At 44.1% G+C, this 11618-nt stretch overlaps 1 protein-coding gene across 2 annotated transcripts in view; it reads right to left on the minus strand.

Annotated features, from left to right (window-relative positions):
* Nucleotides 1–11618, minus strand: part of plxnd1 (plexin D1) — a 77486-nt gene that overhangs the window by 14531 nt on the left and 51337 nt on the right. For both annotated transcript variants that reach the window (XM_054746113.2, XM_054746112.2), the window contains exons 20-28: nucleotides 11212–11326; nucleotides 10370–10477; nucleotides 8798–8910; nucleotides 7738–7842; nucleotides 3800–3930; nucleotides 2425–2623; nucleotides 2121–2267; nucleotides 1851–2007; nucleotides 1400–1503 (exon numbers count right to left, since the gene is read on the minus strand). In XM_054746113.2, the coding sequence (XP_054602088.2) occupies nucleotides 1400–1503; nucleotides 1851–2007; nucleotides 2121–2267; nucleotides 2425–2623; nucleotides 3800–3930; nucleotides 7738–7842; nucleotides 8798–8910; nucleotides 10370–10477; nucleotides 11212–11326 (1179 nt within the window). The remainder of the gene's footprint in view (nucleotides 1–1399; nucleotides 1504–1850; nucleotides 2008–2120; nucleotides 2268–2424; nucleotides 2624–3799; nucleotides 3931–7737; nucleotides 7843–8797; nucleotides 8911–10369; nucleotides 10478–11211; nucleotides 11327–11618) is intronic.

Genomic DNA, 11618 nt, shown 5'->3' on the forward strand with positions numbered 1-11618 from the left:
TTTTACGCAGAGATCTTCTGCAATCTGTTCATGGTTGGTGTTGAGACTGACTACTACACCAAACTGTAGCTCAGTGTCTGTGGAGCAAGGTCAGGCGGCTCTGACATCAGTTGTAATGATTGTTTTTTACACTAAAATCTGGTTCATGGGGTAATAAACAAACACAGACTCAGGCAGAAACGGGACTTCCTTTTACCACCGTGTGATAAATGTGAAAAGCTTAAAGTTCAGATGCAGCATGTGAGGATCTTGGTTTCATGCTCAAGTCCTAATTAGCATGAACATCCTGCATAATACATTTCTAAAGGATGACTTGGCATTTCAAAATTAAACTTTAGAAAACTATGTCTATAATAAAAAAAAGTAGTTTGAAAACCAAAACAATCTAACAAAAAGTCTAAAAGCTTCCGGTAGCATTTGCTTTGGCTCAGAAACCTATTTCTAATTTTGTCTCAACAACCATTAAATGGAGGAAATAATCTGCGGATTTGTCAAAAATTAATCAAACCATTAGATCTGGTGTGACACGTATAGCTGAGCACCATCTTTATCATTAACCAGGCGGCATTTTTGTTTACACACGACAAATATAAACTATAATCTGATATTTAATGTAAAATAAAAGAGCAATCAGACTGTTTTACCACAAACGAGTAGCTACTGTGTTTTGTTGGTATTTAGGTGAGTATGTACCGGTTCAGCTGCATACGTTTTAATATGCAGCTCCTGAGCAGATGGTCTTAAACATATTACCACAATTTGGAAAAAATGTTTCTCATTTAAAAACGTCTTCAATAACAAAAAGACACGTGGAGTCAGTCTTTTTAAATTAGCATTTTAACTTCAAGCATATTGCATTAATGAGATGCAGTTTTAAATAAGCCTCCCTCCACAGATGAAAGTGTTACTTTAGTGGTTGACCTTCATCACGTGGCTTCATTTACATGCAGCATGCACCAAGTTTGTTTTCACTTTCATCTACAAAACAGCTAAATCATCTCCCAGAACAATTAAGTAGAAAACACAGTAAAATGTAAAGTTTAATTTTTAGGGCGTGTGAGGAGATGTAAGGCTGGCCTGACTGACCTTTAAACGTGAACTTTCACAAGTTCACTACAGGCACTCTGAGCCTGATGGAAAGGGTTAGACATCACAGCAGCTATGCAAACATAACCGTGAGATTAGCACACGGTGAAACTCATGGACAGGGTAATTAACAAGGACCTGGTTTACCAAAAACATTTTTTTCTTCACCCGCTTTGCATAAACAGCCACGACCTTTTCCTGCAGCAAATGATCCGTGCAAAAGATCAGCAACTCATACTACAAAAACAGTCAGGAGCAGCCAGAAACCACACGGAGTTCACACACACACACACATGCATGCACGTGCACGCACCTGGTAATGAAAGACTGTGTTGAGCTTCTTTCGCCCGTCTTCCATCACTGAGGAGTTGTCCAGGTCCTGCAGAAGCCTGCTGTTGCTGCCTGAGTCAAACCATTCTGGAGCAAACAACATGAAAGAAGGTGTTACACAACTTCATCTCAAATTTGGAGGAGAATAGACGAGAAAAACGCCAGGCGTGCTCCAACTCCATGTCATGACCTGTGAAAATATTCCCAGGCCATTAATCAAATCAGCTCTGCAGGCTCCACAGCCTCTGAAAGCAATAACTCTTTGTGATTATGACTGTACACTCTCCTCAATGCATTCTGTCATTTATTATATTGCAGCCTCGGGTTAGTTGGGCTGCATGAGAAGAATTGACCTTTTGCAAAGGAGATTACTATGTCTTGGAGGTTTGGGGGACGGGAGAGGATGAAAATAATCAGAGAGAATGTGTCCGTACCCAGGTCCACGTCCTCGGCTCGTGGCCACTGGGAGAACGGCAGGTTTTTGTAAAAGGCTTCGATGATTTTTTCTTTGACCTGGCAGATGGTGTCAGTATTCATGACTCTGACTGACAGCGAGTCCATGCCACAGCCCTGGAAGGACACGTTGATGTTCTGTGGAAACAAATTGAGACACATTTAACAAACACGCCTTTGACAAATCACTTTGGCTCAGCAATCGACTGAGGATGCCACAAATTATGTGTGTGTGTGTGTGTGTGTGTGACCTGTGGCTTGGCCTCAACGTTCTCACGCAGCAGCCACTCCTCGTTGAGGGTGTAGCGGGCCTTCCCGGTGATGGCGTCTATGGAGCCCTTGTTGATCTGCTGCTTGATTGCACAAAGCAGCAGGAAGAAAGGCTCACCCACCGTTTCCTGTACAACAACAACAACGATAATAGTATATAAAAAACATAATAATAATGATAATAATAATAATAATAATAATAATAATAATAATAATAATAATAATAATCTGGTCTGTGAGCTTCTGTTTTACCCACCCTTTTCATAAGTCTCCCTCTTCCCTCACCTTCAGGTAGCTGTACATGCATATTGACATCCAGTTGGTCAACATTTTCTCCACAACAGACTCGGTGCGGCGCAGCATCAGTTTGGGGTTTCTGGAAGCCGAAGCGTCGATCAGATCCACCAGCAGGTCTTTCATGATACTCGTGTAGTACTCAAGTTTACCATGGAGGGCGATGGTGAGCAATGATGCCAGGCTGCATCTGGGGGGGGGGGGGGGGGGGGGGGGCAGATTAACCAAAGAAGAGGGATGAGAAGAAACAACACATCCTTGTGCAAACGCGCTCCAGCAGTGAGTGGTCAGTGGAGGTTTAAAAATAATAAATCACAGAAACCAAAACAAGATTTGCTCCACCTCGCTGCACCTGTGACTGTGGAGCCAAATAAATGTCTGATCTAATGCAGAGGGTGTGTGAGTCAGTGTCCAGAGGTGCGGGGGGATTTCCCTCACAAAGCCTCCCTAATCCAGCAGGAAGAGGCTACATCAGTCAGTAAGTGCTGATGCTGTGCAGGGACTGTGGTCGGGCCTCTGGAATTTCTCTCTGAGTCACAATGATTGGTTAGGTTTGGGACACCACGAGCACTTTGTTTGTCTCATTACTGAATAAAGCAAAAAAATAACAAAACAAATGATCCTGAACACATTTTTATAGCTTTATTAGCAGCGTGTGTTTAACAGAAACAGACAAAAGACCAGCGACCAGCAGGAGTTGTACTTCTGGACTAATGTAGGTCAAATATTTATTTTTACTCCTACCATCTCTCGGGTCACATTTCTGTGTCTTTGTTCGCTAAATCTACCATTTTTTACATTTACTGCTTTGGGCTAAAGAAAGCCAAATAAACGATTCTCTGTCTGCAAAGAAGAACAACATCTGAACGGGTCAGAAAACCTAAACAATGCTGAATAAAATACTAGAAGTGCAGAATGAGGTGATATTGTTTGTGTTATGTTGTCGTTTGGCTCTGCAGCCCTCCACTTTAGCTGTTTCCCTCTAAACTTGAATCAACACTTCTCACTTGGCTTCTTCCTTGGTTTCATTTAGGGAAAGAATGATGCAGGTTATTTACACAAAGAGCTGATTTATTTATTTTTTGTGTGTAACATTAAATTTCCTTCTACTGTAGCTCAAACATGGTTTGGCTTTCTACCCGTCATCCACACACACCCCCAAACAGCGCTCGGAGTGGTTTTATATTCTGAAAGTGTGTCAGCGGTGGCTGAACCACAGTGAGCGGACACTTTGCAAAGGTCAACACAAAATAAAGGCTAGGTCAGAACTCGTCTCAGCAGCATTAAAGATGTTACTCATGTTGAGCAGATTTAAAGGAACTTCACAGAGAAACAAGTGAGCGTGAGTGGCTGATGGGGAGGCTACCTGTCTCGCACGGCGAAGTCCTTCTGCTGCTCCAGCGCGTGGACGAACGTGATGAGGAAGTGCTTGTTGTTCAGGAGAGTGGAGAACAGAGTGATGCCCTCCTCGATGTTCGGGCGTGTCGTGTTGGTGGCCTGATGACAGAAGATGACAAAGGGCAGAAGAAACATTTACTCCCCTGTGTGATTTCATCATAACTGGATTACCACCTCCCTAATCTGTTTCACCGCCTCTTGTCTTCAAAGATCCATCTACCGAACGCCTCATCATCACCGTAGACACACACACACTTCCTCAGGCACCTCCCACTAAAGTTTTCTCCTGCAAACCCTGAACCAGTCCCTTATTGCGAGGGATTGTCGCTAAATGTGCCGAGTCGACTTAATGAGTGTGGCCCATCAATGGGTGCTACTAAGCAGCAGTGTGATGAAGTCTTCCCTCTGGACCGCAGCCATATGGTGTGGTTTGCAGCCTGACAGAAGGAGAACAGGGGTGTCCATTAAGATAAATGCCCGCCTCTGAGATTTATTCGCGGTGACCTGGAAAACACTTCCTGCGAAGACGATGTGGATCCAAGGCACTTCATCACTGTTAGACAGGCTCCCCTGGCTGCCGACCCAAAACTAGCGCTGCAATCTTTACTTTGTCTCGTTAGAAGTTGCACGTACACACGCACGCACGCACGCACGCACACACACACACACACAAAACCACTGGAGATGGTTAAAAACTAACAGTTTGTTTGTCCAGAGCCAAAAGGGGAAAGTGGCAACAACCTGAGAGGAAATTGTTTTTTACGCCTCACTTTGAAAATCTAATCAGTTACAGTTACAAGTTACCCCACTGGAAATGTAATGGTAGTGTAACTGTTTCACTAAATTCATTAGACAAATGCAACATCCATCCATCCATCCATCCATCCATTTTCTTCCGCTTATCCGGAGTCGTGTTGCGGGGGCAGTAGCCTAAGTCGAGAGGCCCAGACTTCCCTCTCTTCAGCCACTTGGGCCAGCTCTTCCAGGGGAATCCTGGCCAGGTGAGAGACATAGTCCCTCCAGCGTGTCCTGGGTCTACCTTTAGGTCTCCTCCCAGTTGGACGTGCCTCAAACCTCACCAGGGAGGCGTCCAGGAGGCATCCTGACCAGATGCCCGAGCCACCTCAACTGGCTCCTCTCGATGTGGAGGAGCAGCGGGTCTACTCCGAGCCCCTCCCGGTTGACCGTGCTTCTCATCCTATCTCTAAGGGAGAGCCCAGCCACTCTGCAGAGAAAACTAATTTCAGCCGCTTGAATTCACGATCTCGTTCTTTCAGTCACTACCCAAATCTCATGACCATAGGTGAGGGTAGGAACGTAGATCGACCGGTAAATCGAGAGCTTCACCCTCTGGCTCAGCTCTCTCTTCACCACGACAGACCGGTACAACGCCCGCATCACTGCAGATGCAGCACCAATCCGCCTATCGATCTCACGCTCCAGTTTTCCCTCACTCGTGAACAAAACCCTGAGATACTTAAACTCCTCCACTTGGGGCAGGGCCTCATTCCTGACCTGGAGAAGGCATTCTACCCTTTCCTGAATCAAGACCATGGTCTCGGATTTAGAGGAGCTGATTCTCATCCCAGCTGCTTCACACTCGGCTGCGAACTGCTCCAGCGAAAGCCAAAGATCACTTCCTGATGAAGCCAACAGGACCACATCATCTGCAAAAAGCAGAGACCTGATCCTCAGGCCACCAGAACGGATGCCCTCCACACCTTGGCTGCACCTAGAAATCCTGTCCATAAAGGTTATGAACAGAATCGGAGACAAAGGGCAGCCTTGGCAAATAGAAATGCAGCAAATTACATTTAATGACCTTTTCTAACATTTAACTGAATGTTAAGCATTTAGCAAGTAGCCGTCATCGCTTCTCAAATGTTTAAACCTTGCAGCAGCACTCAGCCCTGATTCTGTCAGACTCCTCTTAAACATTTCAACCACGAGATAACATGACAGTAATTTATCAATGGCAGTATAATAACAGCCACCCAGGGTCAGACTGCAGCAGCTCTTCTAATCTGAGATCATTCTGAGTTCAAACTCAAACTAAAACTTGAGCATTTAACATTCAGGAGCACTCAGGAAACATTATCCAAACATTATTAAGCAGCTGTCTTATTCAGGAGAGAAATTTCATTATTGTGTGTTTCTGAGTGGGAGCCATCTCTGTCTAAGAGCCTGTTGCTTTAAGGGAGGAGGTGCTGCTGGGATGTCGTAGTGCAACTGGAGAAAAAAAGTTTGCGTATGCACCAGACGCCGTCTGATGCATCAGTTGTAGAACCTGGTGCACAAAGGTTTGCCTCTGGTGCAAACAAATTAGTACCAGCTGCACACAATTTTGAAGAATTATATGTGCAAAAATGAGTATTTGGTGCATGCAAGATATTACCTATAGTGCACACAAGTTGGTAGCTAGAATACATCGACAACAACTTTGGTTTTGGCCGATGTTAGTTATATTTTATTATACCAGTAGCTGTCTGAAAACTAAAATTGTTCACTCATGTGGTGTTATACTGGGCATGTGATGCAGTCGATCTAGGTCCATCTAAAGTAATAAACTGGGAGCCTTTATCCTGGCTTACATGTACGTTGAAAACCAAACCCTCAAATGAAGTGTGTTCCACTCCGGTACATTAGGCGGCAATATGCACCCTTTCCTGTTGGCATTCTTCTGTTTAGCTTAAAGCTGCACAGATAGTGAAGCAGACTGGACAACAACACTGCAGCACAGCTCATCTGGTACGTACTGTACTGTTTGATGGTGTTAAACATGTCACTTTGTAGCCATGATATTATCAGAGGACCCCTTCTGAAATCTCGTCACTCCTGTAAGTTAACGGTATCAGCTCGACTCAGCCGTTTACATGCAGATGAAGTCGGGTACCTACCGCATTACCTAGGTGCTTCAGCATGATTTGCACCAGTTCACCTTCAGCAAGACTTACTTGTTTACATGCATTTAAAAAAAAACATCAGTCTGTTCAGGGCAACAGTCCGGTTTTCTGTCACACATGTAAACGCATTGATCGATGGTGATGCAGCCCAGGATTATGGGGTGTTTAACTGAAGCAGAGAAGCTATGTAGGCGTGTTTGCTTTCACATGTTGTTGAAAGTGTAGCGTAGTATGATATGTTTTATCATTTAATATAATATTACAACTTAATATTTTATATTATATGTATATATAATATTTTATATTATATATATATATATATATATATATATATATATATATATATATATATATATATATATAGTTTATCAACCATAGCAGCAATATTAATAACGCAAACATTTTATCGTCTTAAATTTTCATTCTGGTGCATCCCCCATGTAGCTCCACAACTAATCATATGGTACATGCAAGTTAATATCTGGTGCAAACAAATTACCAGCTGCACAAAAAATGAATATTTGGTGCACAAATGTTAATTTTTGGTGCTGACAGAAAGCCCTGTGATGTCTCGTGTCCGCTATAGAGGATCAGTAAATGAAAGACTGTTTAAATAAGCTAAATAAATGTTAATTAACATGCAGTCGATTTAAAGCAGAAAATAACTAGCAGTAATGCAAATTACAATTACTTGTGAATATTTTTATAACTGTAATTTCATTACAAATGTTCCACTGTAACTTTTATGAATTACAGAGTTTTGAAGTTTGTACTGAAACAAGGAAAGAGTTACATGTAACTTGTGCATCGCTCCTTAAAAAGCATGACATGACACACATTAGCACTCAGATTTACACAAGCACTTGTGAGCTCACACAGACACGCTCGTCAAACACATTTTAGCAACCACACAGAGTTTCTTTACTCCTCATCAAAACTTTCTCTGCCAGAAGCTTGCGTCTGACCTAAATGTGATCCGAGGAAACCTGAGCAGCCACTTCACCTGCCAGTCCTGCAGCAGCGGGTGGGTCTCTGGAACCACTCGAGGTCCAAGAGAGTCGTTCTCGTAGGTGGGCTGGACCAGACTCTTCTCGTAATCAGAACACATCTGAAACACACACGTAGCACACACATAAACACACATGTGGAAGTAAAACAAAGTGAGCTGTGGCTGTAAACACGGGAAGAGCGACTGACAGGGAAAATAAAGATCTGGCCTTCGGCTCAACGCTAAAAGAGAGAAGAAGAAGCACAAATCTGTGACACCAGGAGTTGTGAACAGTAAAGGCTTTGAGACAAAGGGAACTAGAGCTAAAAGGCGGCCTTTGAACACAGTGTGTCACACACTTGGCCTGTGCTCTGACTGTGTCTAACACTGTTGTGTGTGTAATCTCAGACATCCAGAAGCTCTTGTGGAAAAACGAGGGCATGAAGTGTTGTCAGAGGAGTGTTTGCTGCCTTAGCGGAAAACCTCGCAGACGTGATTGCAGGGTGGTGACGCTCGTATTTGTTTCCCTCCTCGCAGCTTTCCAACACTAATTTCAACCGAAAATCTGCGTCCACTGTCCACTGCAGCCAGCGTGACTGCCATTGTGCAAGATTATCTATCCTTGTGAAACAGCGTGGGCGTGCACGCTGAGTAAGGAGTGTTTTCAGAGAGCAGGAGGGAAACGTCCCTCGTCTTGCTGCCCGTCATTGTTCTGTCTCCTTGAAAGTCCATGAATGTGGTTGTGAGACAAAGCCCCCTGAGTTGGGCCTGTCTGTATTGGTGGAAAAACACCCACCCACTGATTTGCTTACAGCCTACCTGCGGTGTGGATCAGAAAAACGCTTACCTATTGGGAACACATTAACTCTCCTGCAGGGTGCCAACTTTTCTAGACGTTTACTGTGTATTTAAAAGTTCCGAGGTGATTTTTTTTTGTTATCCTGCATATTTCAAGCAGCAGGAGATGTGAAAAGGGGACACAGAAGGATGGAAATATTAAATCCCCAAGTGAGAAAAATGGTATTGTCAGTCTGCCAGGTGAAATCAGATAACAGGTTAAAAATGGGTTTCTCACCTTGGGGAAGAACGTGCGAGTGACAAACTGTTTGTACTCCAAAAAGGGAATGCCCTGGCTGCGATTCAGCTCCTTGGTCAGATCCGTCATGTCAGTCTGCAGCTCTGCAAAGCCTGAGGTCAGACAGGGAAGAAACAAGAGCTTGACTTCCTCCCTGGATCATCGGGCTTGATTTCTCGCTAAGCTAAATCTGTCCCAGTTCTGAAACTATTACCATTCATGCTGAAATTTGGGAGATTTGAGTCGATTCACAGTTGCATCCTTTCATTTCCCACATCCAGGGTCATATTCCTTTTGAAAGTTAACTGTAGCAGGGTGTAATCCTGTGGTATTTTCCCTGTTTCTTTGCCAGACTGTGCAGCCCATTGCAGCATGCAGACCAATATTTACCAAATGCCAATCAGAGCTGCCAAATCCATTCTGAGGTTTTTATCCAGAACATGTGTGCAGAATGAGGTTTACATGCAGAAACAGTATCAGCATGTCCAAGCAGCACCGACTTGAGTCTACATGCTAATATTATAGCCGCTCTATGTACCAGCAGAGGGATAATGTTCTCCTCTAATGAGATGCTGGAGATCTCTTTATGGAAAAGTGCTTCCTGTCACAAGAGGAGAGATGTATTTAGGTTACAACAGCAGTTTCTACGGCGTGTTTCTGCAGCAGAAGAAAGTAAAATATCAAACCTGAGGGATTTGAAAGCATGTTTCGTGGTTCTGTTGCAGGCTATTTATCCTCCTGCTCACTGACGTGTCATCTAAACCAGTGCAAGTCCAGATTAAACGCACCAGGCGTGAATACCAAACCTCCCCTCTGCTTCTGTTTTCACACCAACACCTCCTGTTTTACTGATCCGTCAATTCCTCATCATCTCCAACCCCCCATTTGCTCTTCTTCTGTTCTGGCCCTTTTTCAGTCTCTGCAGAGGTATCCCTCACTTTTGTGCACACTCACCATGAACTCGGCCACAAATCTATCTGTGTCCTCTGACTAAATAACCTCGCTTCTCCTCCTCTTCCTCCCACGCCTCTGCTTCTCCTCGGGCTCGCGGTCCTCATTCTCGTTCCTATCTCCTCCTCCCTCCATTTCTCTTTTCTCTATCCATCCCCCCATCTCCGCACCATAAATCTAGGCGCTCAGACATGGAGTGGCCTTCACTTGGGTCTACTCTAATGCTCCAGATGCACACGTGGACACACACACACACACGCATGCACGCACGCATGCACACACACACACACACACACACACACACACACACGCACACAGGCCTTCGTCCTTTGCAGGAGGAGCGTTGTCTCTGCACGTGACTGATCACTTGTCACATACTTTGTTTTATGAGTCACGCTTATGAGGCACAAATCTGTCAACTATTGTATCTCCTTCCTGCTTCAGATAAGAGAACCTCCAAACCAAACTCACATTTCACACACAAAACAGCGACAAACAGACAAATGTGTGAGGTCAATATTTCAGGCGTCTCGCTGGATGTTTTTTTTCACGTCGGTCAACAAAACCTGAGCACGTGGCACAGCACCAGAGAGGACGTTTGTGTTGTTCATCTAAACACACCTTTCCGGATCTCCTCTCTGATCTGGGACTCCATCTCCTCCATTTGGAGGAGCGTTTTCTGCCAGTAGCGTTCTGCCCTTCGGCTCTTCGTGCAGTAAACTACGAGAGCTGCAAAGAACAGCAAAAAGTGAGAAAAACCAAACAAAACACACTCTCATCACACACTAACAGCTTCCAGATCATAATAAAGGGTCAGAAAGAGGCCTGGAATATTTGGAATACAAAAACCTGTTCTTGTGTATCACATTTTTGTTGTCAGTGAAAAGCACTTGTTCACATGTGTTTGAATGTGGCAAGATAATAATGACAATAAAACAGAGATCTATATTACTGACAGTCTAAATAAAACTCAAACGCAGTCTTTTTATCAACAATCTCACACCTAAAATGTCTGGCAGGAAAAACAGAGGGCTTTGTGAATATCTGAGAGCGGATCCAAAATGGGAAATGGTGCGAAAATACTCAACAGAACCAATTTTCACCCATACACCTGCCCTGCAGACACACTTACTCCAGGATTACAGAAAGCAGTGTATGCTTGCACACGCACGCACACACACACACACACACACACACACACACACACACACACACACACACACACACACACACACACACACACACACACACACACACACTTAGACAGAGGGATGAACACTGGGGTCTTTGTGAACTGGATACTGAAGAGGGATGAAGCAAGTGCAAGAAACTATGACCCCAGAATTCCTTTTATCCATTTCACATCTGGATCATCCATTGCTGCAGCAGGCACACATCCATCATCAGTCAGTAAGTGTGTGTGTGCGTGCGTGTGTGTGTGTGTGTGTGAGAGCCTAACCTACCCACTGTGCACAGCAGTAGGAGCACACAGCAAACCACGATGGATACCACGATGGCCAGCTCGCTGCCGCCGAGCTGCACTTTAGCAATAGTGTGATGAAAGTTCCCCACTTGCACCTAGAAAGAAAAACAAGACGAGAACCGGGTCACAATTCTTCAAAATCTGGACTGATCTGGTTCTGCTTGGACTTTTAACCAACACTGATCCTTTATACCCTACTAAAGCATTTCCACTTCATCAGCTTCTTTACCTAGCTAGTTTTGGTGTTGTTGTTTTTTTACCAATTATGAAAGAGTCATGGTAATCTCACAATGTTAGGGATTAGGGAATATTTCTGTGTGAAATCAGAAAGGAGCTCTAACATTTCTGCTCAGAATAAAGCATGATAACCTCGGGTGAAATCCTCCA

The sequence above is a fragment of the Nothobranchius furzeri genome, chromosome 15, assembly GCF_043380555.1.
Source record: "Nothobranchius furzeri strain GRZ-AD chromosome 15, NfurGRZ-RIMD1, whole genome shotgun sequence".
Lineage (NCBI taxonomy): Eukaryota > Metazoa > Chordata > Actinopteri > Cyprinodontiformes > Nothobranchiidae > Nothobranchius > Nothobranchius furzeri.